Here is a 26,968-nt window from a genome sequence, read left to right as displayed (position 1 = left end):
TACCCTGTCTATGGAAAAAGGGTTAATGGTACAGGCTATACAGTACCCAATGGAAGTGTAAGTACTCTGCCTAAGAAGGAAGTGTAACGCTACCGACTGTACGTTATCCAGTGCAAATGTAAATTACTCCGCCTATGAAAGGAGTGTAATGCAACAGGCAGTACAGCATCCAATGTAAGTGCAATTACACCGCCTATGGAAGGAGGTAATGCTATATAGACAGTACAGGATCCAGTGTAAGTGCAATTACTCCACCTATGGAAGAAGGGTGATGCTATAAGCTGCACAGTATCCAATTACTCCGCCTTATGGAAGGAGGTAATGCTACAGGCAGTACAGCATTGAGTGTAAGTGCAATTACTCCACCTCTGGAAGGCGGGTAATGCTACAGGCTGTACAGTATCCATTGTAAGTGCAATTACTCCGCCTTATGGAAGGAGGTAATGCTATAGACAGTACAGGATCCAGTGTAAGTGTAATTACTCCGCCTTATGGAAGGAGGTAATGCTATAGACAGTACAGGATCCAGTGTAAGTGTAATTACTCCGCCTTATGGAAGGAGGTAATGCTACAGGCTGTACGGTGTCCATTGTAAGTGTAATTACTCCGCCTTATGGAGGGAGGTAATGCTACAGGCAGTACAGCATTGAGTGTAAGTGCAATTACTCCACCTCTGGAAGGAGGTAATGCTATAGACAGTACAGGATCCAGTGTAAGTGCAGTTACTCCGCCTTTTTTATGGAAGGAGGGTAATGCTAAAGGCTGTACGGTATCCATTGTAGGTGCAATCACAACGCCTATGAAAGGAGGTAATGCTAAAGGAAGTACCGCATCCGGTGTAAGTGCAATTACTCCGCCTTTTATGGAAGGAGGTAATGTTACAGGCTGTACGGTATCCATTGGAAGTGCAATTACTCCGCCTTTTTTATGGAAGGAGGGTAATGCTAAAGGCTGTACGGTATCCAGTGCAAGTGCAATTACTCTGCCTTTTAGGGAAGGAGGGTAATGCTACAGGGTGCACGGCATCCAGAGCACATGCAATTACTCCACCTATGCAAGAAGGGCCTATGGAAGGAGGGTATGCTACCATGTAACTACTCCGCCTATAAAAAGAGGGCAAGCTACAGGGAGTGCGGTATCCGGCATAGCACCAGGATTCCGCTTACGCTATAGGACTTATGTATGCAGCAGTAGGGTAAAGAAATTCTGCCTACAGAATGGCATGGGAACTAGGTTCCGACAGACCAAATAGCTCCAAGGGTTAATAATATATAAATATATAGACTTTTTTTTTTATATACAGCTCAATTCTAACCAAGGGAACTGCACCCACATCCATCTGTACTAATAACCAGCACTGCAAGCCTCAGCAGAGAGCCTAGAAGCACTTTCCTCAGCACAGTAGCACTGAGGCAAGGGAGGGGTTAATCAGAAGGCAGGGGCGGAGCGTACTGGCAGCTGGTGGGGCTAGAGCAATTACTACACCAGGGGAAGGGACACCTGCCGAAACTGAGGCCTCAGGTAGAGGTAAGTAGGCCTCCGTGGGGGATATTCACATGAAAAAACCTGGAGGGGGAGGGAGGAGGAATGGGGGCCTTGGGGACTGAGAGAATACTCCCTCGTCTGGCGTTTTCTGCTCCCCTGGCTCCAGCCGGGTCACCAGCTTCGGTGTGTTACCCCCTGGTGAGGGTAGCTACACCGGTATCAAAGGGGACTTTGGTGGAGACCGGACCTGGTGACCCGAAAGCTAGCGGGAGACAGAGGTTTTTACAGGAACCTCTGGTCCTCCTTGCCTTCTGGAGACTGGGAACAAGCAGTGGGCTTGGGGACCCCCTGGACTCCCATCTCCTGGGTGGGAACGCAGGCAGCTTGGAGACTGCCCTCAGCCCAGCTAAAGGAAAGAAAAAGAGAAAAATGTTGAAGAATGAAAAGAAAAAATTCAGCAGACCTGCAAAGCAGGGAGGTCTGCCTCCTACGGACACTAAGCTAAAACTGATTAGCTCAGTGACTGCAGGAGGGATATAGCTAAGAGGAGGAGCTATCACTTTTTTTTGCTTAGTGTCGCCTCCTAGTGGCAATAGCTATACCCAAGGTCAAGACTGTGTCCCCCAATGATACGGATAAGAAAATTGTGTGATTCTGATCTTACTTTAAAGCTTAGACTATCAGCTTTCAAACAAGACCAGAACCATATCTCTTGATCCAGAGATATGAGTGGTTAAATCAGCCCACCCGTTACGCTGCAGACAGTGAGCGCTCTCTGCTGAAAGCATTATGGTTGCCTAGGCAACCCTGGCATACTTCAGCCTAAACAAGCCTCAAGCTCTAAAATAATGCTGAAGGTCCCTGCTGATGAGTAAGACATCAGGCCAGTACATAAACACAGTGACTGCAGACTACGGTATACGATGGAGGCACTTTTTAGCAAGATTCTTACTTGATAAAACTGCGTCTTATAGTCCAAAAATATGGTATACGTTTATTGGTAATTTTATGGTAAATGCTAGCTTTTAATAACACTGACAACCTTTTTAAATGATTATAATAAATGCCTATTTGTTTAAAATATAATTATTTTATGACTTTTTGTTTTACTTTTAACTTTTTCTGAGATTTACTTGACCTTTAGGGAACATGATTTCTTCATTTTTACACTGCACATTTTCCCTATATAACACACAGAGAGGAAAACAACCCTGATAACGCCATACTCCGGATATGCTCTGTCATTTCTCAATTGTCCCGATTATGACATGATCGCTGAGACCAATATTGACAGTGGTATTGGCGCTGGTTCTATTGTATACCCAGTGCTTAATACAAAGATCAAACAGGTAAAAAAGACTCTGCTCTGGGTGTCCAACTGTCTCCTGACAGCTGAACGTGCTGGCCTTGGACTGCACAATCCTTCATGCAGCACAGTAAAAACTGTGGGTTCTCTGGTGTAATGCAAAAGCTAAAGTTCTGAAACTTTACAATACACTGTTTATTTCAGTTCAATGCAGATACATGATACTTCTCCAGTTGATGTCTGTTGCCTCACTGTATTAAAGAGGTCCTCCACCTAAATATTTTTTTTAATCTGATCAACGTGGCGGTTAAGCCTCGTTCATGAGGTGAAATGATCGTTGGTATGGACACCTCAATCATCGTTCCGAGGCAGGACTCTACTGCCCAGGAGCAATGATTTTGTATGGGGACGAGCGATCGCATACTGCGGAGGTAATTGCTGCATGTAAGCTCAGCACTTCACCGCCACGTAACAAGCAGCCGACTGTCGGGAAGGAACACTTCCCAAAAATTGACTTCTGCTAGCCCGGTTTAAATGCACCTTTAGTCCTACTTATCACATGAATACAGGTCCGAGTATGAAGGCGCTCCATAAATCTCCCTCCATATCCTGTTCTGATGACAACCACTCTATAGAGGTGGAATAAATGACTCTGCACTTCCAGTCTGGAGCTGTGCTATACACCCATGGTCCTGGATCAATGGTTGTCAACAGCTGTATAAGGGATCAACCATATGTACTGCGTATGTCTACTCCCACTGCCCAGAAATGGTCACCTTATAAAACTGTTGTTTGGATTCCTGAGGTCTTGGTGTAATTTTATCACCCACTCCTGATATTCCTGCTTCTGGATTGTAGATAACTGCTTCAGCTCTGTGCTCCATCTATTTTCCAGCATCTGCAAAACAATAAAATAAAATGTATTTCGGTTGTTCAATCCCCATTTATTGACTAAGACAGTCCCTTTACATATACAGATGTGAAAGAGTAGGGGGGGGGGGGGGGGTTTAGTGTTGTAGAGCCCCCGCTGTGAGGTACAGTGGAACTGCTAATATCAGCAGATCCCACTGTGGATGACCCAGTCCGCCACGTGTTTTCTGGAAAGCCATTTATTAGAATGGCATCCAATAGAGAAGAGCGAAGTTATGGAAAATTAGATTCAGCTGCTTCATTGACTTTCATAAAGAAATTCGCTTCATGGTGAAGCACATTTCTTTGTATGTAGCGGGGGCAATGAAGGGGAATGGCGATCGAGCCGCCCCCCGGTCACTGAACCCCTCAGATGCCTCGTTCATCGCTAATCGCGGCATCTAAGGCTACCATTTAGACCTTTCAGGGTAAAAAAAGAATAAAATACTCACCTCATCCATTTGATCACATAGAGGCCGTCGTGGCCATCTTGATTGAAGACACCACACAATGTCATAATTCACCGTTTGCAAGACTTTGCGTGGTATCTTCAATCAAGATGGCCGTGACAGCCTCTTCAAGCGCAAATGGATGGGGTATGTATTATTTTTTTCGATTCGCTCCACACTATCAGCCACGCGCACATCAATCTATCCATAAGCCCCTACCACCCCATACAACAGAGGCCAAAAAAGCAACTCTTTAGCCTCTGGTATACATTGCTATACGGAATAGTACAGTCTGTTGCACTATTCTACACAGAGACATCCAAAAGTATAAAAAAGTTAAAGTATACTTTTAAAAAAAGTATACTTATATGTAAAAGTATACTTTTTTTTCTTTTATAATCAGAGCCTATGGATGATGGATGCCATCTGTCAGGGTTTAACCTTGGAGGTCCTCCCAAAATATACTCCTGATGGATGCCACAAAATGCCTTGTGAAAAGCCTAACGCAAGAATCAAAGCTGGCAACACCTTGTTTCATGGGAGATGTAGTATCACAAAGAGCCAGTGGGAATCAATGGGAGATCATGTAATATGGGGTTGAGCCAAGTCCCCCAGAAATAGAGACACTCTGTAGCAGTTCTCTTGCTCTGGTCACCACAGGAGGGTCCCAAGTGTTGATCGTCTCCGCATGCCCTAATAGGATCTATGGACAATGGTTGCCCCCTTGGGCATAATAGAGAATACCCAAGTGGTGGTTACCTGTTGAGATTCAAAATGTTGAGATGCTACTGAGTTGACATCTTGGTCACTTAATGACTTGCCCAATTCTTGCATCACTTTATCCATCTTCAAACCTTGCCTGTAGGGACAAGATGGACGATTCTTTGAGTAATTGATTTTTCAAGCAAAACAAGAGCAGTGATTATATAATACATTGTACAGGAGTGTATTATCTACACTTTCCCATCATATACAATGGGGGCATATCGCTAGGATAGGCCCCCATTGTCTGATAGGTGCAGGTCCCACCCACCTACAACGAGAACGGAGCGGGGAATTGAATGGAGGCACACTGCGCATGCACAACTGCCCTCCATTTATTTCAATGGGGCCACCAATGCTCGGCTATTTCCGTCTGCCCCATAGAAATGAATGGAAGCAGGGCCCGCGCGTGCGCGGTGCGCTCCCAATCACTGGTATGGGAGCAGCGCTAGGTGGTGGAAGGACCCCAGGAAATGGACCCCAGACACAGCTCTCCCAGCTCCGTTCTCCTTGTAGGTGCGGGTCCCACCTCTAGCGATATGCCCCCATTGTATGTGATGGAAATACCCCTTTAAGGTTTAAAGAGCATCTTAATATATCCTAACAGTGACCCAAGCTCTGTTTTTCTGTTACAGAGCTCACTTACTATAATACGCCTGCCCTCAGCCACCACTAGAGGGAGCTTACTGTATACAACAGCCCCATAATAAAACAGCATGCAGTCCTAATCTTGCCCTAGTGGTGGCCGCAGTAAACCGGCTATGGGCACCTTTAAATAATATTTAATTTAACTGCATGTACCCTCATTGACAAAAAAATTAATAAAAATAACACACCAGATAGAAAGGTCAGATTGCTGCAAAACTCAGCATACAGTTATGGCTGAGGCAGATATGTAAATGATGGCAGCTTAGGTCTGATTAGACACTGGGTCTAGCCCCTCTGCCCTATAAAAAGGCTCTCAGAGCTACTTTTGGGTAGTGCACCTTGGTGAGAGATCATTGACTGCAAGGCATGCCTCTAAGATGAAGAAAATATTTTGCCCTGATGACAGAATTTGAGAAGAGGCTGCATCATTGGACTGAGAGAAGTAGAATGGTCATTTCTCCGCCATCTAGGCTGTTAGGAGGTGTTGGGAGCAAGCACACACAGGGAACAGGCTCTGGAGAGGATCATTTGGTCCACCAAAAAGCACAAACACAGTTCCATTGCCCACCATCCAGACACAGGCGCACCTTCATTACACACCCGTGTCTCTGCCTGAACCATTTCCAGGCGCTTATCAGAAGGAAATTTGGTGTCGCAGTGCCCTTTATGTGTCCTGCCGTTGACAGCCAGCCACTATCGCCTTCATTTGCAGTGGTGACATGAATGAGAAACCAGGACATCTACAGACTGGAAACTGGTATTGTTTTTAGTGATGAACCCAGGTTCCATTTGGGATCTAGCAATGGATGGGTTACAGTATGGGGTCCTCGTGGTGAGTTCTTTAATCCTGCCTATGCTGTGGAGCGATACACTGCCCCAATTGCCGGTGTGATGATCTGGGGAGCCATCACATATGACAGCTGGTCACCCCTCCTAGCGATATAAGGGACACTAACTGCAGCCACTCTTATGGCAGGGCTTCCATCTGGCATTTCTCCACAGGATAATGCTCATCTACACACGTTTCCCAGGAATGTCTCCGCCAGATTGTAACATTTCCTTGGCCTACCCGGTAACCAGCTAGGATGCCAGATTCAGTAACCTACGAGTGTGCAGGATCTAGAGGCCCAGCTGCAACATCTGGGGGCAAATATGTCCCAGGATACCTTACAGAACCTGTATGCCTCCATGTCCAACTGTATCTCATCTTGTACCCAGACTGGAGGCGGCTCAACATGGTACTAGTGCCTCCTTTCAATTGCGCAGTTTTCTCCAATAAACCTTTCCTTTCGCTGTAATATTGTAATCACTTACATGTATCATCATTACTTTCACACATAGAAAGTTTCATTCAATTCCAACAACTCCTTCTTGGTGCGTTATTTTTTTGTCAATAAGTGTATTTTGGGCTAAAAAAAACATTTTTGCAATAGGTTTTTATTAAAAATGTTGGCACGTTTAGCTCCTGAAGCTGGCATGTATTCCAATACATAGAAGGCTGCAGAAAGCCATTCACTAGCAAATCCGCCTGACTATGCGTCTAGCCCCTCTTCTCCTCTCTTGAATGATCTTCTCAGCTGATTTATAACCACATCAAAGTTCAGTTAGGACTTGCCAATTTAATGGCTTGAACTGTATATAGAATATAAAGTCACCTCTCTCGTAACTTCTTCAGCTCCACGTCTCTTTCTCCTAGGAGCTCCGAGATGCTTACAAAGTAGTTGTGCTCCAGGTTCAGTAGTGTTTCAGAGGCCGGGGAGTGGATAAGATCATGATAAATGTCGGCAAAATCCTCGTCCCAGTTCGGATCCTCCGGACGGGCATGTTCTAGTGTTGTCTGCAGGAAGGAAGTTTCACTATAGTTTAGCTCAGCACGGCTTAAAGGGAACTAGACAGAAGGCGTATAGCAGCCTGATAAACATGGCAACGCTGGCAGGTCATTTGGAAGAAAGAGAATCTCTCCAATTCTGACCCGTCCACTTTAGTACATTTTTTAACTCCCCATGAAACAACCATTTTCAGAGATCTTTTCTTCAATCTCTGCAATGTGTCATTCCTCTGTTACTCCTCCTGGAAATGTATTACTAACTTGAAATCTGTCAACGGTGTGTGTCATTTCGCCATCTGACACTGTCCAATCAGTGCTGCCTGGCTGTGTGGGGACACTTCTCATTGACACCCAACACGTCTCCAGAAGGAATGCCACAATGCAGTTCTAAGGTGTTCTAGAATAGCTCCAGACATGTCAGGAGTAGTGTTGAGCGAACTCGTGTTTAAAGTTCAGGTTGTCGAAGAATCCCGTTATGGATTCCGCTACCATGGACCATAATGGAATTTAGAATCCATACTGGGATTCTTCGATAACCCGAACCCCGAACTTTAGACGCCGAACTTAAAAAAGAAGTTTGCTCAACACTAGTCAGGAGAGCTGTCAGATCCTCTTAGAGCGCTGTCACTGTTGCATTTAGACTTTTGGAGACTATTTTGCTCTTACGGTATCCCAATGTGCCCAACACTCAGCCCCCCCCCCCCTCTCAATATAGGACCAGAAATAAATGATGTCACATGTACTTTTTGGCAGATTATAGATTCCCCAACTTTGAATGGATCTCCCAGTGCCAGATTCCCTTTATCAATCAGTGTAAGGGTCCATTCACACGTCCGTAATTTGGGTCCGCATTCGTTCCGCAATTTGCGGACCCTTTCACTTTCAATGGGGCTGGAACGGATGCAAATCCACATTTCCTGGATCCGCATCCGTTTTTTCGGGATCCGTTTTTTCGGGATCCGCAATTTCGTTCCTGGAAAAAATAGAACATGTCCTATTCTTGTCCGCAATTGCGGACCAGAAAAGGCATTTTCTATTATAGTGTCTGTGATATGCGGATCCGCAAATTGCGGATCGCACATTGCAGGTGTCCGTGTTTTGCGGATCCGCAAAACACTTACGGACGTGTGAATGGACCCTTAATCACATGGTTCTGCTTGAAGCGCTTGGCCTCTCAATGCAAAATGGATGTAAAAAAAACGTCTCACGTAATAGTACAGCAGGCCTCTGGCTTCGCTACCCCATTTTGACTGTTACCTCTGTACCTGCCATATGTCATTTACTTCATTTTGGAAATACCCACATTAAACCTTAAAATTCTATTACCATTTTTCCCATAAAGTTCTACTGCCCCCTACTTGTCATTCTCTTTATATCAACCATCCCAGTAAAACCATATTGTCATGTGAACATTCAGGTTTATAGCTGAGGGGTAAACTGCTGTCTGACACCTTCACTGAAAGGACTGTGGTTCTTGATCAGTGTGTCCACAGCACCCTATCAGATATGGCTGTTAAAGCCTCATGCACACGTCCATGGAACACGGACCGTGTGATACCGGCCTGGATTTCTTCTGCGTGCAGGAGCGCACGGCGTCATTGGTTGCTTTGACGCCGTGCGCTTCCTGCTGCCGCCGCCGCAGTGCGGTAATACACTGGTATAGATCATACCAGTGTATTACTGTACTGCGGCGGCAGCAGGAAGCACACGGTGCCATAGCAACCAATGACGCCGTGCTCTCCTGCACGCAGAAGAAATCCAGGCCGGTATCACGCGGTCCGTGTTCCACGGACGTGTGCATGAGGCTAAAGCTTAAAGGCGGACTAGCAAAACAAATTAAAAGGGTTCTCTGGCTGTAAGTAAATAGTGCTTAAAGGGCATGTCCAGTGTTACATAACTAAAGCTTAAAGAGGTTGACTCGTTTAGGCTATTTTCACATCTGCGTTTTTAATTCCGGCTTTGAGATCCGGGAGAGGATCACAAAACTGGAACCAAATGGTTCAGTTTTGTCCCCATTCATTGTCAAACTGATCAGGATGCATAAGTACGCATCCGTTCTGTGCCGGACACAAAACCGTTATAAGCTGCGGTTTTGTGTCTGGAACCATCCGTTTCGGCAAGATCCAGTTGTATTAAATCAATACTTAACAAACCGGATCCGGCATGAAAATCAATGTAATCAATACGTGCCGCATCTGTTTTTTTCACTAACAAAAAAACTGGATCCGGCGCCCGTTGACTTACAATGATTTTCATACCGGATCCAGTTTGTTCCGTTTTGATTTAATAAAACTGGATCCGGCCGAAACAGATGCATCTGGATGTATTAAGTGGCACGGATCCGTTGTACTCCGGTTTTGAGATTCTCTGCCAGATCTCAAAACTGGAATTAACAATGCAGATGTGAAAGTAGCCTTCAGAAAAGCCATTTCCATACACCCTATATAAGAATTTTGAGTTAACAGATTAGGATCTTCTGTTTAGGATCCAGAGAAAGAGGTCTCGAAGTGCCCCATGAGAATGCAGCAGTGGTGTCCACACGTGACCACCGCTCCATCCACTTCTAAGGGACTACTGAGTACATTGCTAGTGCACACCACCGCTGAGTTCCCATGGTGCACTATGGGGCCTCCCAAAGAGAGTTGATGGTGAGAAAGCCCCTTTAAGCTTTCTTGATGGAAGCCAGGACAAGTTGTGTTCATAGATACTATGGCCTCTTTGCTATCATCAGCCCATCTCACCTCTGTATACGCTGTCATCCAGGTACTGGCCAAGGTTCCAACATCCACCTGACCCAAGTTCACCGCTTCTAGGGCCTGCTCGGCTTCTCTGTCAAAATCTTTAATGGTTTCCTCCTCAACAAACTGGATCAGGGACTTCTTCAGGTCTGTGGGAAAGACAATAAAAAAAGGAAGGGCAATGAAGAGTTAACTTAAGAAATGAGGCCTTTTAAAGGATGGCAGAAGATCATCTGCAATGTAACCTTTATGTGACATAAACACAACCATCTGTCTGCCCATTTAATGGGTAACTCCGCTCACAAGAACCTGCTGCTTAATTAAGATAATTATTTCGGCTCTGCGATTTACGAGAATAACTCTGGAGACTTGGAATAGGACTCGTTCCTGAAAGCACCTGTTGAAGACGCAGAAGCAACAAGTTACTGCCAACTGACAGCTTATGAATAGCCTCAGTCCACCTTACAGAAGGAACATGTGGACTGCAAGGACTGTTTGCCTGGTTGGAGGGAGGTATTAGGCATAGTGTCCAAATAATATGGGGACACTCCTGTAAAAGCTACTCATATACAGCGATCCTATGTTAGTGTAAAGAACCCATATAATACTGTTATAGAGTGTGACATACTACACTCATGAAGTGCTCTAATAATACTCCCATACCATCTACATCATGCCCAAATGATATTTCAATAGAGTACCCACGTAAGGCTACTCCTTTACACTTGCGGCAGAGTGATCCGTCAAGCAGTTCCGTCGCCATTCAGTTCCGTCTCTCCATTCAGAATGCATTAGGATAAAACTGACCAGTTCTTTTCCGGTATTGAGCCCCTAAGACGGAACTCAATGCCGGAAAAGAAAAATGCTAGTGTGAAAGTTCCCTAATATTGTTGCAGAGCATCACATACTTTTCTCATACAGTGCTCAAATAATAATGTCATACAATACCCACATAATACTTTCAAAGCATGTCTACATAAGGCTCCCATACCAAGCCGAATTTATATTACAATACAGTATCCAGATAATACAGCTATAGAGTATGATATACTCAGGGGCGGACTGGGAACTAAAAGTGGCCCCAAGTTAGGACGTAAACTCTCGCAACTGTTTATTGTCCATAGGGTCTACAAAACACCGTTTTTTTTGTTTCGTATAGGGTTCAGACCCACGGATGAATGTCCAAGATGTTCTGTGGTGTCTGCAGATCTGTTGCATATGATGTGGACGTGTGAGAGGTTAGGGAGATACTGGGAGTTGGTACGTCAGACAATACAGGATGTATACAAGGTACGAATACCCTCTGACCCGAAAGTGTGTGTGTTAGGATATGTCTCTGAATTGGCCACTAGGCAGGTGCATAAAATAGCTATAGGGAGAATGTTATATGTCGCTAGGAAGTTAATAGCCCTACATTGGATACAGACAGCGCCGCCAATCCTAGGCGAATTCCTAAGTGCGGTTGACACAATGCTGAGTTATGAACGGATGGTGTACCAGAAGCGTGGATGTCCAGCGAAATTTGAAAAATTGTGGGATCCATGGCTGTCGTTTCGATGTCTGAATAGAAATGTTTAAAAATGTGCCTTTGTATTTTGTAGGTTAGGGTGGGGTGGGATGGGGAGGGGGGGTTGGATTGGAACTGGATTAATACACATAATTTGGTGCCCTTTTTGTTATTAGTCCTATGGACAATATGTCTCTATGTCATCCTTGTATGTATTGTGGAAAAACGTGTATTTACACTGTAAAATGTTCAATAAAAATGATCTGATTTAAAAAAAAGTGGCCCCAAGTTGGAGCTGGGTCCAAACTGACAGAAGGCAGGTCTACACAAGTAGGAGCAGCTAACAAACAGGCAGGGACAACAGAAGTAGGCGAGGCTGGCAATACCATAGTACGGCACAAAATACCGCCCCTGAGGAACCAAATACCACAACGCAGCACAAAATACTGCAGCCCCCTCCACAATAATCAGTTCTATCACCATCCTGCGGCCGCTGGCCAGGTGCATAAGTACCTGATGCTCCTAGCATTAATTAATGCTCAGAGGATCAAATCGTTATGTACTCAGCTGGCAGTCATGATGAGTGCTTATGTGGCCCCCTGGGCACTGGGAAATTTCCCTGTAGGGTCTATGGCCAGTCCACCATTGGACATACTACTCTGCAGTGCTCAAATAATATTACTATACAATAAACACTTTTAGGGGGAGATTTACCAAAACTGGTGTAAAAGAAAACGGACTTCATCTGGTAATCAGATTGATCCTTTCATATTCCAATGAAGCGCTGAAAAATGAAAGGTGGAATCTGTTTCTTCTGGCAACTAAGCCAGTTTTCCTTTACACCAGTTTTGATAAATCTCCCCCATAATGCTGCCAAAGTATCTCTACATAATACTCCCCTACAATGCCTAAATACTAACACAGAGTATTCACATAATACTGCTGTACAGTATCACATACTACTCTTATATAGTGCTCAAATAATGTTACTATACAATACCCACATAATACTGTCAGAGTATCTACATAATACTCATATACCACGTCCACATAATAACACATAAGGGCTCATGCACACAACGTGTGCCGGTTGGGCACTTGTGGTCTGCAATGCACGGGCAGCGACTGTAGGACCGCTGTATGAGGATGCTGGACCCATTCGACTCTCTGCATCCGACTGCCAGTGCCTGTATATTGCAGACCCGCTGTTTGAGGGCCGCCATACGAGCACGGCTAGGAGGCGGACACTAAACACACAAAGTGTAAGCTCCTCACTCTTCAGCTATACCCTTCCTACAGGGACCAAGCTAATCAGTTTAGTGCAAAAGCAGTAGGAGAAGCCAGACACAAGAAAATTACATTAAGTTCAAACCCAGAACCACACAGGCCCGTAAACAAAAGAATGGATGGGAGCTGCGTCCCCCAATGAACGGAAGAGAAACAGATTTTACGGTAAGTACAAAAATTTTGTTTTCTCATCCGTCTCATTGGGGGACACAGGCATTGACCATGGGACATTCCAGAGCAGTCCCAAGGGGAGGCTTAACGTCAACCCCCCTGCCAATCAGAGAACCTCTGTCTGCAAAACTCTAATAAGAGTCAGAAGATGCAAAGGTGTGCACTCTGTAAAACTTGGAAAATGTATGCAAAAACGACCAGGTCGCCGCCTTGCATACCTGAAGGGCCAAAGCCCCGTGATGTCCCGCCCAAGAGGCCCCCACTGCCCGAGCTGAATGAGCTGTTACCCGGAATGGCGGGACCCGGTCCTTAACGTGGTACGCTTCCACAATAGCCAAACAAAACCATTGGAAAATGGAAGTCTTTGACGCTGCCAGCCCTCGTCTCGGTCCCTCTGGAATCACGAACAGGGAATCCGTTCGCCGGAAAGATGCCCTCTGGGACAGATAGACTCGAACGGCTCGTACCAAATCCATTGTATGGAGAAACTGCTCCCGAGGATGAGACGGGTCTGGACAAAATGAAGGGAGAATAATCTCCTCATTTAGATGGAATGCCGACAACACCTTCGGCAGGGAGGACTGCACAGGGCGAAGAACCACCTTATCCTGATGGAGGATCAGAAAGGGCAACCGATTCGACAGAGCCGCGAGTTCAGACACTCTACGGATAGAAGTAATTGCAACCAAAAAAGCCACCTTATAAGACAGGAAGCGCAGCGACACCTGCTGCAAAGGCTCAAACTGAGAAGATTGGAGAGCGTTGAGCACTAGATTAAGATCCTAAGGATCCGACGAAGGACGGAAAGGGGGAGCAGCATGCGCCACCCCGTGCAAAAAAAAAGTCAGAACCGCCGAAAGCGAAGCTAAATTTCGCTGAAAAAGAATGGAGAGAGCTGAGAACCAGCCCCAGGTCCATACTCGACTGCAGGAAAGCCAAAAGTCGCGGCAAAGAAAAGAGAACGGGAGACAGCTGTCGCCGCCCGCACCAACTAAAGTAGGACTTCCAGGTCTGGTGGTAGATTCTGGAAGACGACGGCTTCCTGGCCCGAATCATGGTCTGGACAACCGCATCCGAAAACCCACGAGCTTTCAGTACGGCGGCTTCAACACCCATGCCGTTAAATGTAGCGACCCTAAATTCGGGTGGAAGATTGGCCCCTGTGGCAGCAGGTCCTCCCGAAGAGGAAGATGCCAAGGTTTGTCGGCGAGAAGGGCGACTTGGAACGCGTGCCACACCCTGCGCGGCCAATCTGAGGCCACAAGAATGACGGGCAGTCTCTTGGACCTGATCTTCCGGAGAATGAGAGGAAGAGGTGAGAACACGTAAGGAAACGTGAACCGACTCCACGGAATTACCAGCGTGTCGCATGCCAGGGCCATGGGGTCCCTGGACCACGCGACGAAGTCCTCGACCTTGTTGTTGAACCGTGAGGCCATGAGTGCCCACTCTCCCATAGCCTTGCTCACTCATGTAGAGGCAAACATCGGCTGCAGTGCTGTGTCCACTGCTTCAAAGGCAGACTTTGCAAACGCTTCCAGCTTCTTATCTTTGATATCAGAAAAAGAAGCCCCGTCCGCCATTGGCAAGGTAGTTTGTTTAGCCAAGCGGGAAACTGGCGGGTCCACTATAGGTGGAGCCGACCATTTCTTAGTCAAATCCTGCGGAAATGGATAAAGGACGTTCAAGCGTTTTGGCAACATGAAATGTCTATCAGGGAAATTCTACTCCTTGGAGAGAGAGGAATCAAACTCCTGGTGGCTGGGGAAACACTTGTGCGAATGACGGGACTTCCTAAAGGAAACACCAGCGCTGGCAGATGACGGAGCTGGATCCTCAACCTGTAACGTCTCAATAACTTCCGTAATTAAATTGTCCACCATGGAGGACAGTTTGGACAACTGATCCTCCGGCGAGACAACATCCTCATCTGACCCTCTCTCCTCGGAACATGCCTCTTGAACGTGTCCTCAGTTGGAGTAAGACTCTCTAGTAGGAGGAGGAGAGGCAGAGGAAACGGGAGACGCAGATACCCTTTTGGGGGAGGATGTTCTGGACCGTTTTGTGGGACGACCGCGATGGGCACGTGCCCCGTGATCCCCAGAGTCGGACCGGTCAGAGGACTGCCTTGCCGACAAACGTCCTAATATATCCACAACAGCTTTGTTGGTATTGGAGACATCCTGCACCACCCTAGACCAGGAACGTGCCCATTCCGGTTCTTCTGTAGCTTGGGCAGCGGGAAGCAACGGGTCCGTGTGGCCAGGCCGAACCGGAGGGCTACAAATTGGTAGTGAAATGGACCCACTGCAAACCAGAGAAACCTCTGATTACTAACGCACGTGAAGATAAGTGTCCTTGATGTCTATCGAGGACAGGTACTCTCTCGGTTCTATGGACGCAATGACTGACCTCAGAGACTCCATCTGGAATCTGCGGACACAAAGGAAACAATTGAGCGCCTTGAGGTCCAGAACGGGACGGGCCGTCCCCTCTTTTTTGGGAACCACAAAGAGATTGGAGCAAAACCCCTCAAAACGGTCTTGCGCAGGAACCGGAACAATCACACCTTGCTGCAGCAGCGTGCAAATTGCCAGGAAAAAAGAATCTGCGGCTGCGGAAGATGACCGAAAAAAACGGGACAGAGGGGAGGACTTGAAAGCTAGCTTGTAGCCCTCTGCAATGACCTCCCTCACCCACGCAACTGAGACGTGAGCCAGCCAAACATGTCGAAAAACATGAAGCCGGCCGACCACCCGAACGGAGGGCGCCGGGAGCCGCCGGACATGCAGCGGAGTTCTTAGGATTAAAGGACTTGGAGCCCTGTTGACGGGAACGCCAGGAAGGGCACAGCTTGAAGGAAAGTTTGCGCTTCCAATCCGTGGCCGACTTGTCGGACGCCCTCTTGGGGCTGAAAACTCTGAAAGGGACGAAAAAAAGGTTTCCGCTTTTTGACCTATTAGACCGCCTGTTCTGTGGTAAATGGGTGCTCTTACCACCTGTAGCGTCCGAAATGATCTCATCCAGGCGCTTACCAAAAAGTCTGCCGCCTGTAAAGGGGAGAGCCGTCAGGGTCCGCTTTGAAGCATTATCTGCCGCCCAGCAGGAACCTCTGTCGTTGGCGTGGGGGCAGAGCGAACACAAGCCCGCCCCCAAAATGCAGCCGGCTCTCTGCGCCTGCCCATCATCTTTGGCCCCGCCCCTAGGCTCGCCAGAACCAACGACAGCATCCCTGGCCGTCTCAGACACTGGCCAGGGAAAAGATAAGCCATGGGGGGGTCCCTGCAGGAGTAGGCCGCACAGAAGCTGGGGCCTCAATTAATAATGGCCCACGGTTGCCCCAGCAAACGGGCCGCCAGAAAGTGGCGCTTTGGGAAAAAAAATCTCCACCCCCTCCTCCCCCAGGCGCGTTTAGGAGAACGCCGCTGGATCAAGCAAGCCGCATGAGGACGCCATGGCGTGCGGCCACCAGCAGGAGCAGCACCCTGAGTCCTGGAAAAGGGTACCATTAAAGGGCTCCATTGCTGCCCATGAAACAGGTGACATCACACATGGGGAGGAGAGGGAACTGGAGGGGGGCACTGTGGGCAGTCACCTACTCACCTGTCCGAAGTCTTCTTTCCCTCTGGCTCCAGCCGGATCACCACCTTCAGTGAGCGGCCCCTTGGTGAGGGACGCTACACCGGAAACAGGGGACTTTCGCTGGGGCGGCCGTGGTGATGCAATTGCTGGCGGGAGACAGAGGTTTTTACGGGAACCTCTGGTCCTCCTTTTCTTCCGGAGAGCGGGAACGAGCAGGGGGTTTGGGTGACCCCCTGATCTCCCGTCTCCTGGTTGGGAGTGCAGGCTGTTTAAAAGACTGCCTGAAGCTTCCCGCTAGAAGGAAAAAAAGAGACAAAATTAAGGTCTGCCTCCTACAGACACTAAGTTAAAACTGATTTAGCTTAGTCCCTGTAGGAAGGGTATAGCTGAAGAGGGAGGAGCTTACACTTTGTGTGCTTAGTGTCCGCCTCCTAGCGGCAACAGCTATACCCATGGTCAAGCCTGTGTCCCCCAATGAGACAGATGAGAAATAACATTACTATAAAATACACACATAATACTGTCAAAGAGAATCTACAAATGCCCAAATAATAACACATACTGTATTTTTCACCCTATAAGAAGCACCTGCCCATAAGACAGACCCAGGTTTTAGAGCAGGAGAATAAGAAAAAAAAATATTTCATTAGACCTCAGATCAGACCCCCAATGTTAATCAGACCTCAGCTCACAGCCCCAATCAGATCCCCAGTGTTAATAAGACCCTCAGTCAGACTTCAGCTCAGACTGCACTGTAAATTAACCCCAATCAGACCTCAGATCAGACGCCAAATGTTAATAAGACCTCAGTAAGAGGCCACAAGTGCAGGATTTGCTCCCCTATATATATGCACAACTGCATGTGGGTTTGAGCACCTCCTGCTAATACCACGCCATTCTTTTCAGTTTGTATATATAGAGATGCCTGGAGGTGTATAAACTCCAATTTAAATGTGCCTGTTTTCCATCTACAGGCCACATTTAGGTGCACCTGTGAGGCCTGGGACATATCAGCCAGTCTTTAGTGGGACTCGCAGACTCCTCCCATTGCTATCATGGTTAAATGCTGGAGGTAACTGGTGAGTTGTTTGTGAGTCGGCCTCATGCTCCTGTAATTTGCCCACTGGCTCCTGGTATTGCCCATATGGCACAGGTAGGTGAGTGTTAGGTCCCGAGCTACTTGAGAAACCTTGGCGCGGTGCTTGGGCTCAGACATGTCCTACACCGTAGGATATGTTGGCTAGTCTCTGAATTTAAAAATCAGTTTGAGGGTTTAGTAAGACCGCAGAGTGTACCTGTCTTTGTTATTATTTTGTTATAAGACCTCAGATCAGACCCACAATCAGACCTCAGCTCAGACCCCAATGTGAATGACCTCCAAGCAGACCTCAGATAAGACACCAATATAAATAAACCCCCCCATTCAGACCTCAGATCAGACCCCAATACCTCAGATCCCCATGCCTCAGATCAGACCCCCATTCCTCAGAGCAAATAAAATAAAATAAAATCAATCAACTTATCTTTCCTGCTCCGGACGCTGCTGATCCTAGGATCCAGCTCTCTTCTTCTTCCTGCCGTGTGCTGTGACCCGACGCGCAGAGCATGAGATCACAGAGCACCAACGTCCTCATGCTGTGCGCAGTCACAGCACAGTAAGTGGGCGAGGACCAGGAAGCAGTGAGAAGAGCCGTGGAGTGCTGCATCCACTGCTTCCCGGTTCTCCAGTACAAATCCTGCGGAAATGGATAAAGGACGTTCAAGCGTTTTGGCAACAATAATAATGGAAGCGATCATTAGTATTCGCCCCATAAGACGCGCTGACATTTTCCCCCACTTTGGGGGAAGAAAAAAAGTGCGTTTTAGGCCTCATGCACACGACCGTTGTGTGCACCCGTGGCCGTTGTGCCATTTTCCTTTTTTTTTCGCGGACCCATTGACTTTCAATGGGTCCGTGGAAAAATCGGAAAATGCACCGTTTTGCAGCCGCATCCGTGATCCGTGTTTCCTGGCCGTGAAAAAAATATGACCTGTCCTATTTTTTTCACGGCCAACGGTTCACGGACCCATTCAAGTCAATGGGTCCGTGAAAGAACACGGATGCACACAAGATTGGCATCCGTGTCCGTGATCCGTGGCCGTAGGTTAGTTTTTATACAGACGGATCCGAAGATCCGTCTGCATAAAAGCTTTTTCAAAGCTGAGTTTTCACTTCGTGAAAACTCAGAACCGACAGTATATTTTAACACAGAGGCGTTCCAATGGTGATGGGGACGCTTCAGGTTAGAATATACTAACAGAACTGTGTACATGACTGCCCCCTGCTGCCTGGAAGGGGCTGCCAGGCAGCAGGGGGCAGCCCCCCCCCCCTGTAGTTAACACATTAGTGGCCAGTGGGCCCCCCCCCTGTAGTTAACACATTGGTGGCCAGTGCGGCCGGCCCCCCCCCCCTCCCCTGTAGTTAACTCATTGGTGGCCAGTGCGGCCGGCCCCCCCCTCCCCTGTAGTTAACTCATTGGTGGCCAGTGGGCCCCCCCTCCCCTGTAGTTAACTCATTGGTGGCCAGTGGCCCCCCCTCCCTTGTAGTTAACTCGTTGGTGGCCAGTGGGCCCCCCCCTCCCTCCCCTGTAGTTAACTCGTTGGTGGCCAGTGGGCCTTCTCCCCTCCCTCCCCCTCCTAATTAAAATCTCCCCCCTATCATTGGTGGCAGCGGGGTGTACCGATCGGAGTCCCAGTTTAATCGCTGGGGCTCCGATCGGTAACCATGGCAACCAGGACGCTACTGCAGTCCCGGTTGCCATGGTTACTTAGCAATTTGTAGAACCATTATACTTACCTGCTAGCTGCGATGGTCTGCGTCCGGCCGGGAGCTCCTCCTACTGGTAAGTGACAGGTTCGGCCGGGAGCTCCTCCTACTGGTAAGTGACAGGTCATGTCACTTACCAGTAGGAGGAGCTCCCGGCCGGACGCAGAGATCGCAGCTAGCAGTTAAGTATAATGGTTATACAAATTGCTAAGTAACCATGGCAACCGGGACTGCAGTAGCGTCCTGGTTGCCATGGTTACCGATCGGAGCCCCAGCGATTAAACTGGGACTCCGATCGGTACACTCCGCTGCCACCAATGATAGGGGGGAGATTTTAATTAGGAGGGGGAGGGAGGGGAGAAGGCCCACTGGCCACCAACGAGTTAACTACAGGGGAGGGAGGGGGGGGGCCCACTGGCCACCAACGAGTTAACTACAGGGGAGGGAGGGGGGCCGGCCGCACTGGCCACCAATGAGTTAACTACAGGGGAGGGGGGGGGCCCACTGGCCACCAATGAGTTAACTACAGGGGAGGGGGGGGCCGGCCGCACTGGCCACCAATGAGTTAACTACAGGGGAGGGAGGGGGGGGGGGGGGGCCACACTGGGCTGCCCCCAGCTGCCTGGCAGCACCTTCCAGGCAGCAGGGGGCAGTCATGTACACAGTTCTTTTAGTATAGTCTAACCTGAAGCGTCCCCATCACCATGGGAACGCCTCTGTGTTAGAATATACTGTCGGATTTGAGTTTCACGATGTAACTCAAATCTGACAGTATATTCTAACATAGAGGCGTTCCCATGGTGATGGGGACGCTTCAAGTTAAAATATGCCATCGGATTGGAGAAAACTCTGATCCGATGGTATATTAACTCCTGACTTTACATTGAAAGTCAATGGGGGACGGATCCGTTTGAAATTGCACCATATTGTGTCAACGTCAAACGGATCCGTCCCCATTGACTTGCATTGTAATTCAGGACGGATCCGTTTGGCTCCGCACGGCCAGGCGGACACCAAAACGACTTTTTTTTTCATGTCCGTGGATCCTCCAAAAATCAAGGAAGACCCACGGACGAAAAAACGGTCACGGATCACGGAAAAACGGAACCTTGTTTTGCGGACCGCAAAAAAATACGGTCGTGTGTATGAGGCCTTATACGGCGAAAAATATGGGTAATACTGCTGTACAGTATCACATACTACTCTCATACGGTACTCATGTGATATTACTATAAAATACCCACATAATACTCCCATAACATGCCCAAATAACATATAATACTGCTGTACATAATACTACTCTCATACAGTGCTCAGATAATATCATAAAATACCCACATAATACTTTCAAAGTGTATCTATATAATACTTCCCTACCAAGCCCAAATAGTCACAATAAAGCGCCCACATAATACTATATAGCTACATGGCATTTCCATAAAGTTCCAAAATAATATCACCATAGAGAACCCACATAACAGTGTGATAGAGTAACTACATGATAGCCCCATGCAGTGTCTATATTATGGCGTCAAACAGTCCACATAACATAACAATGTCATAGAGTCTAAATAATAAAAACCTTGTCATAGCATGTAGCACGGGACGGCCATAAAGTGTCTGCATAAAAACACCACAGAGACCCAACACAATGCTGCCATCTTCATAAAAGCGCAGTACAATTCCATCACAATACTGTCAAATCCATACAGTGCCTAAATAATAACACTATGAACTAAGTACTCACATAATGATGCCAGAGCGTCTACACTACAGACTCAGCGCATAATGAAATGATAAACCCATAGAGAACCCACCTAATACTGCCATAGTGAGCACATGTTAGTCTCATACAGTGCCCAAATAATACCGTATCCAAGGCCATGATGTCAATTTTAAACAACCCACCAGGGTGGAAACTCAAAGTCGATGTGCATGGTCAAAAAGGAAGGTCAGAGGATGGGGCAAATGGCCATGCCATAGGTTAGCCCTGCGTGTACATATGTTAAAGGGGTTGTCTTACGAAAAACATTCTACAATTTTTTTAAACCAGCACCTGGATCTGAATACTTTTGTAATTACATGTCATTAAAAACTTGACATAGATTTTATTAAATAGCTCAGCAGCTATCTGTATAGCGCCACCTGCTGTTTGTTTTTATTCTTACTTCTCTGTCCTGCTCTCTGAGATGGCCGCACATGCTCAACTGCCTCCTGAGCTGTGATAGGGTGAGCATGGACACGCCCCTTTAGCTGCAGCAGAAAAGACACTCCCCTTGAGCGTGTTCAAATGAAAGCAGATGACAGCATCTCCAGTCCAATAAGGTTGATTTACAAGGGGTGCATGAGACAGTACAAGAGGTTAAACCTTGTAGGACTGGAGATGCTGCCATCGTGGTGACCCCTATGGATCGGGTGATGCATTCCCAAAGACCAATGTGAAGGTATGGCACTGCTGCTCTGTATGATATATTCTTCACTCCCCTGAGCTGTCAGCTTGATATAAATCTAACAGAGCAATGACTGAGGAGACCTCTGGATCCATGTGAGGTCCAGGGCTGGTTGTAGCTTTGTTAGAAATACATCGTCATGTACTATATGATGTCTGATCTTCATTTTTTACCTTAATCATGAGATAACCCCTTTAATATTTATAGTCATTTGTTTGTTAGTCAGTGCCACGTACTGAACGGGTAAGAAGTCACACTGAGCAGCCAGGGCCGGGGTGGGTATGTGGAGAGCGCCTGCCACGAGTCAGGTGCTTGGCCAGCTGTCTGGGTCGCTCAGGGTCAGGGTCACACCAACAAGCTCATTAACTGTGAGCAACAGCATCTTGTGCAAAATTCCCAGCATGGCACCGGCCACCGTCTCATTTACTGGGTGAAGGTCTGTTTACTTCCCTTCTATCAACCTGTCGCTCTGCCACCAGCATGACGTGCCAGCCCACATCACCCGGCGTTACTCCCTGCTACGTGCTGTAGCCACTGTGTATGCCCAGTACAGGGCCTGAGGGGGCATGCTCTCTATTTACCGTTCTATGAATCCCTGTGTCATGCCCCCTCAGGCGGGCGATGCGTCAGGAACACACCGTTTTACCTACAGCTCCAATACTCTAGAGGCCGAACCCGTCACTTTCGGTGGGAATGGCCGGCACTCTCTGTACGGGGAGCTCCCGATGTGATCGGACATATTGAACTTTTTCACCCCATCCTGTCTGGTAGCGGCTCTGAAAACGCTTAGCTGTATGGGGGTGTCGTCGGCTGAACAGGTATACGGGCACCTTAGCTGTGGTTTCATACAGTATGTATGAAGCAGGAATCACACATGGGGCATCTGAGATGAGCGAGTAATCCTGTTAAAGTTAGGGCTCCTTCACACCAACGGAAGCGCTCAGTGCCTGTGTTGCGGCCCGCAATGCACTGGCCACGTGGAATCCCATATTGCGGTGCAGACCCATTGACTTGAATGGGTCCGCAATCCGCAAAATATAGGACGTCCTATCTTTTGCGGTGCTGAAGCATGGACCCGAAGTGTTTCGGTGGGCTTCTGATCCGTGCCCCCACTCACATGTCCTATCATTGGCAGTTTCTTGCGGATTGTGGACCCATTCTAGTCAATGGTTCTGCATCAGCAGCACGGGCGTGCACGCGGCCAGTCCGCAATACAGGCGCGGAGTCCTTATGTTCGTAGGAATGGGTCCTTATTCTTAGACAAATCTGATTAAAAGGGTTTTCTGAAATTATTTCACTGATGAGCTACTGTCTGGATAGGTCATCGATACCTGATCGGTGGGGGTCCGACGCCTGGGACCTGTCAAAAAGTGCAGACACTCATAATCCTTTCCACCGACCCGAATTCTGTTCTCCCCCATGCCTCCCCTAACTTTGGAGAATTTCTGTTTGCCTTCTGGATTGTCCCATGATCTCCTGCCCAACCTTGTCACAAGGACAGTTCACATCTATAGGGAGCTATCATTGTATAGAGTGGAGAGATCTGGCGCCCAGGAGAGGCAGCACGCAGCATGTCCCAGGCTATGTGTAATCACTGACGTGCATGGAGAATGTATATGGAGTTTCCCTTTAACCATAAATACATGTGCCCAAGTCCAAATCGCCATGTGGTCACCTTCTTCTATGAAACAGGGCAGGTCGTGCAGGAGCATCAGACGTCCGTGTAAGTGATCGAGGTTTTCTTGGACGGGAAACTGGAGAGGGACGGTGAGGACGAAGCTCTGTGATCCTGCATGGAAGCTGTACACCAAGTCCCGCTCTGCGTAACAGGTCTTCACTTTTCCGGGCTTCATCGTGTATAGAGCTGGAAGAGAATCAGATGCTGCTAAGTATCCTGAGTAGAAGTACAGATCATTCCTCACGTTTCAAAATCTCTGCTTGCTGTGAATGGAGAGAGCTTGTTACAATGTGTCAGTGTCGGTAAGTAATCCGCCTGGAGAGATGTCTGTGTGTCTGCCTGCAGCAGCTGTGTTAGGTCGTCAAGTACTGGGCCTGTGTCAGATGGATGTAATCATGATGGGTTGTACTGTCTCTGAATGTAAATGTATGTGCCCACAGCAAGCAGAGGTAGTTAAAACTGTAAGAAATTAAGACATTTTGAGACAGATTTATTAAAATGTCCAAAAGAAAGCAGGACTGTTGCCCAGAACAACCAATCATACATTAATATCAGAACCCCTCACCCCAGAATTCCTACCACTCATGGATCCCCCTTATGATGGAGATAACATAATAGTGAGTGCAGCTCTGGAGTTTAATACAGAATGTAACTCAGGACCAGTACAGGATAAGTAATGTATGTACACAGTGACTCCACCAGCAGAATAGTGAGTGGAGCTCTGGAGTATAATACAGGATTTAACTTAGGATCAGTACAGGATAAGTAATGTATGTACACAGTGACTCAACCAGTAGAATAGTGAGTGCAGCTCTGGAGTATAATACAGGATAAGTAATGTATGTACACAGTGACTCCACCAGCAGAATAGTGAGTGGAGCTCTGGAGTATAATACAGAATGTAACTCAGGATCAGTACAGGATAAGTAATGTATGTACACAGTGACTCAACCAGTAGAATAGTGAGTGCAGCTCTGGAGTATAATACAGGATGTAACTCAGGATCAGTACAGGATACGTAATGTATGTACACAGTGACTCCACCAGCAGAATAGTGAGTGCAGCTCTGGAGTATAATACAGGATGTAACTCAGGATCAGTACAGGATACGTAATGTATGTACACAGTGACTCCACCAGCAGAATAGTGAGTGCAGCTCTGGAGTATAATACAGGATGTAACTCAGGATCAGTACAGGATAAGTAATGTATGTACACAGGGACTCCACCAGCAGAATAGTGAGTGGAGCTCTGGAGTATAATACAGGATTTAACTTAGGATCAGTACAGGATAAGTAATGTATGTACACAGTGACTCCACCAGCAGAATAGTGAGTGGAGCTCTGGAGTATAATACAGGATGTAACTCAGGATCAGTACAGGATAAGTAATGTATGTACACAGTGACTCCACCAGTAGAATAGTGAGTGCAGCTCTGGAGTATAATACAGGATGTAACTCAGGATCAGTACAGGATACGTAATGTATGTACACAGTGACTCCACCAGCAGAATAGTGAGTGCAGCTCTGGAGTATAATACAGGATGTAACTCAGGATCAGTACAGGATAAGTAATGTATGTACACAGGGACTCCACCAGCAGAATAGTAAATGCAGCTCTGGAGTATAATACAGGATGTAACTCAGGATCAGTACAGGATAAGTAATGTATGTACACAGTGACTCCACCAGCAGAATAGTGAGTGCAGCTCTGGAGTATAATACAGGATGTAACTCAGGAGCAGTATAAGATAGGTAATGTATGTACACAGGGACTCCACCAGCTGAATAATGAGTACAGCTCTGGAGTATAATACAGGATTTAACTTAGGATCAGTACAGGATAAGTAATGTATGTACACAGGGACTCCACCGGCAGAATAGTGAGTGCAGCTCTGGAGTATAATACAGGATGTAACTCAGGAGCAGTACAGGATAAGTAATGTATGTACACAGTGACTCCACCAGTAGAATAGTGAGTGCAGCTCTGGAGTATAATACAGGATGTAACTCAGGATCAGTACAGGATACGTAATGTATGTACACAGTGACTCCACCAGCAGAATAGTGAGTGCAGCTCTGGAGTATAATACAGGATGTAACTCAGGATCAGTACAGGATAAGTAATGTATGTACACAGTGACTCCACCAGCAGAATAGTGAGTGCAGCTCTGGAGTATAATAAGGAATAGGTAAGGTCACGTATTACACAGTCACCCAACTCACAAACATGACACAACAGGAGTCAATGGGCAGGGGTTTTCCCCATCTCAGACAATGGGGGCATATCGCTAGGGACCCGCACCTACACCGAGAACGGAGCAAGGAAATGAACTGAGGTCGCACTGCGCAGCCGCACTCCATTCATTTCTTTGGGTAGGCTAAAAATAGCTGAGCACTGGCTCGGCTATTGCTGTCTGCCCCATAGAAATGAATGGGAGCATGGGCTGCGCGTGCGCGATGCGCTCCCATTCACTTCTATGGGGACAACGCTTGGCGGTAGACGGATCCAGGGAAATCTGGGGTCCTCCAGCCACAGCGCTCCCCGCTTCATTCTCCAGCAGTGGGACCAGCACCTATCAGACAATGGGGGCATATCCTAGCCATATGCCCCCATTGTCTGAGATGGGAATACCCCTTTAAATATTGCAGCCACGTCAATGTAAACCACCTGGAAGGCACTATAAGGGAAGACTATAGTATCGAGCAATTCTCTAAGGAGCAGCTGTCAGTGAGCAGTGAACCCGGCTGAGGACCCGCACCCTGACATGCCTCATCTCTGACTGTCAGATAGTGTCTGCAGGCTACAACACAGCGCCCCCTGGCGCTCCCCTCACTTCCTACACGTTGTACCTGCTCACAGGCGCCACCGCTTCAGCACCGAATATATCACTTTCCGAACGGCTATTATTTTACATCCTAAACATCCTTATAGCAATCGATGACAGGAGCCATCTTTCCGGATAACCCATGAGCCTTAGCGGACTACGGGTGGCCACTAAGACCAAACCTGGTGATGCGCATTAGTCTTTAGAGCAGCTCTAGAGCACCATCTAGTGTTCACATCAGTTTATGACCTGGCAGAATTTGGCCTCTGTCGCAAGCTGTTTGCAGCGGCCGTTCATACAAGAAACATGTGGGGCAAAGTTACAGCTTTGGTGCAGCAGTGCCATACTTTTTTATTTCCTGTATGTCACATATTTCTCGTAATTAAATTCATGTGAGAGCATTATTTTAAAGTCAACTGGCCTACCCTTCTAGGTCATCAATATCAGATTGGTGGGGGACTGAATCTCAGCACCTGGCTGATCTGTTGTTAAAAGGGGGTGAGCCCTGTGCCCTCCTGCTTGTTTATGTCTACGA

The 26,968-nt window shown here is 47.4% G+C and overlaps 1 protein-coding gene across 1 annotated transcript in view; it reads right to left on the bottom strand.

The window, feature by feature from the left end:
* The window catches only part of C1H12orf4 (chromosome 1 C12orf4 homolog), a 74,837-nt gene extending 48,240 nt beyond the window's left edge, over positions 1-26,597 (bottom strand). The window contains exons 1-6 of the mRNA XM_040439241.1: positions 26,459-26,597; positions 23,604-23,792; positions 10,129-10,274; positions 7,215-7,396; positions 4,909-5,008; positions 3,568-3,689 (exon numbers count right to left, since the gene is read on the bottom strand). Coding sequence (XP_040295175.1) covers positions 3,568-3,689; positions 4,909-5,008; positions 7,215-7,396; positions 10,129-10,274; positions 23,604-23,781 — 728 coding nt within the window. The 5' untranslated portion in view covers positions 23,782-23,792; positions 26,459-26,597. The remainder of the gene's footprint in view (positions 1-3,567; positions 3,690-4,908; positions 5,009-7,214; positions 7,397-10,128; positions 10,275-23,603; positions 23,793-26,458) is intronic.
* Between the last annotated feature and the right edge of the window lie 371 nt (positions 26,598-26,968).

The sequence above is a fragment of the Bufo bufo genome, chromosome 1 (assembly GCF_905171765.1).
Source record: "Bufo bufo chromosome 1, aBufBuf1.1, whole genome shotgun sequence".
NCBI lineage: Eukaryota > Metazoa > Chordata > Amphibia > Anura > Bufonidae > Bufo > Bufo bufo.
The sequence above is the reverse complement of the archived record's forward strand: the minus strand, read 5'-3'. Positions and strand labels throughout refer to the sequence as shown.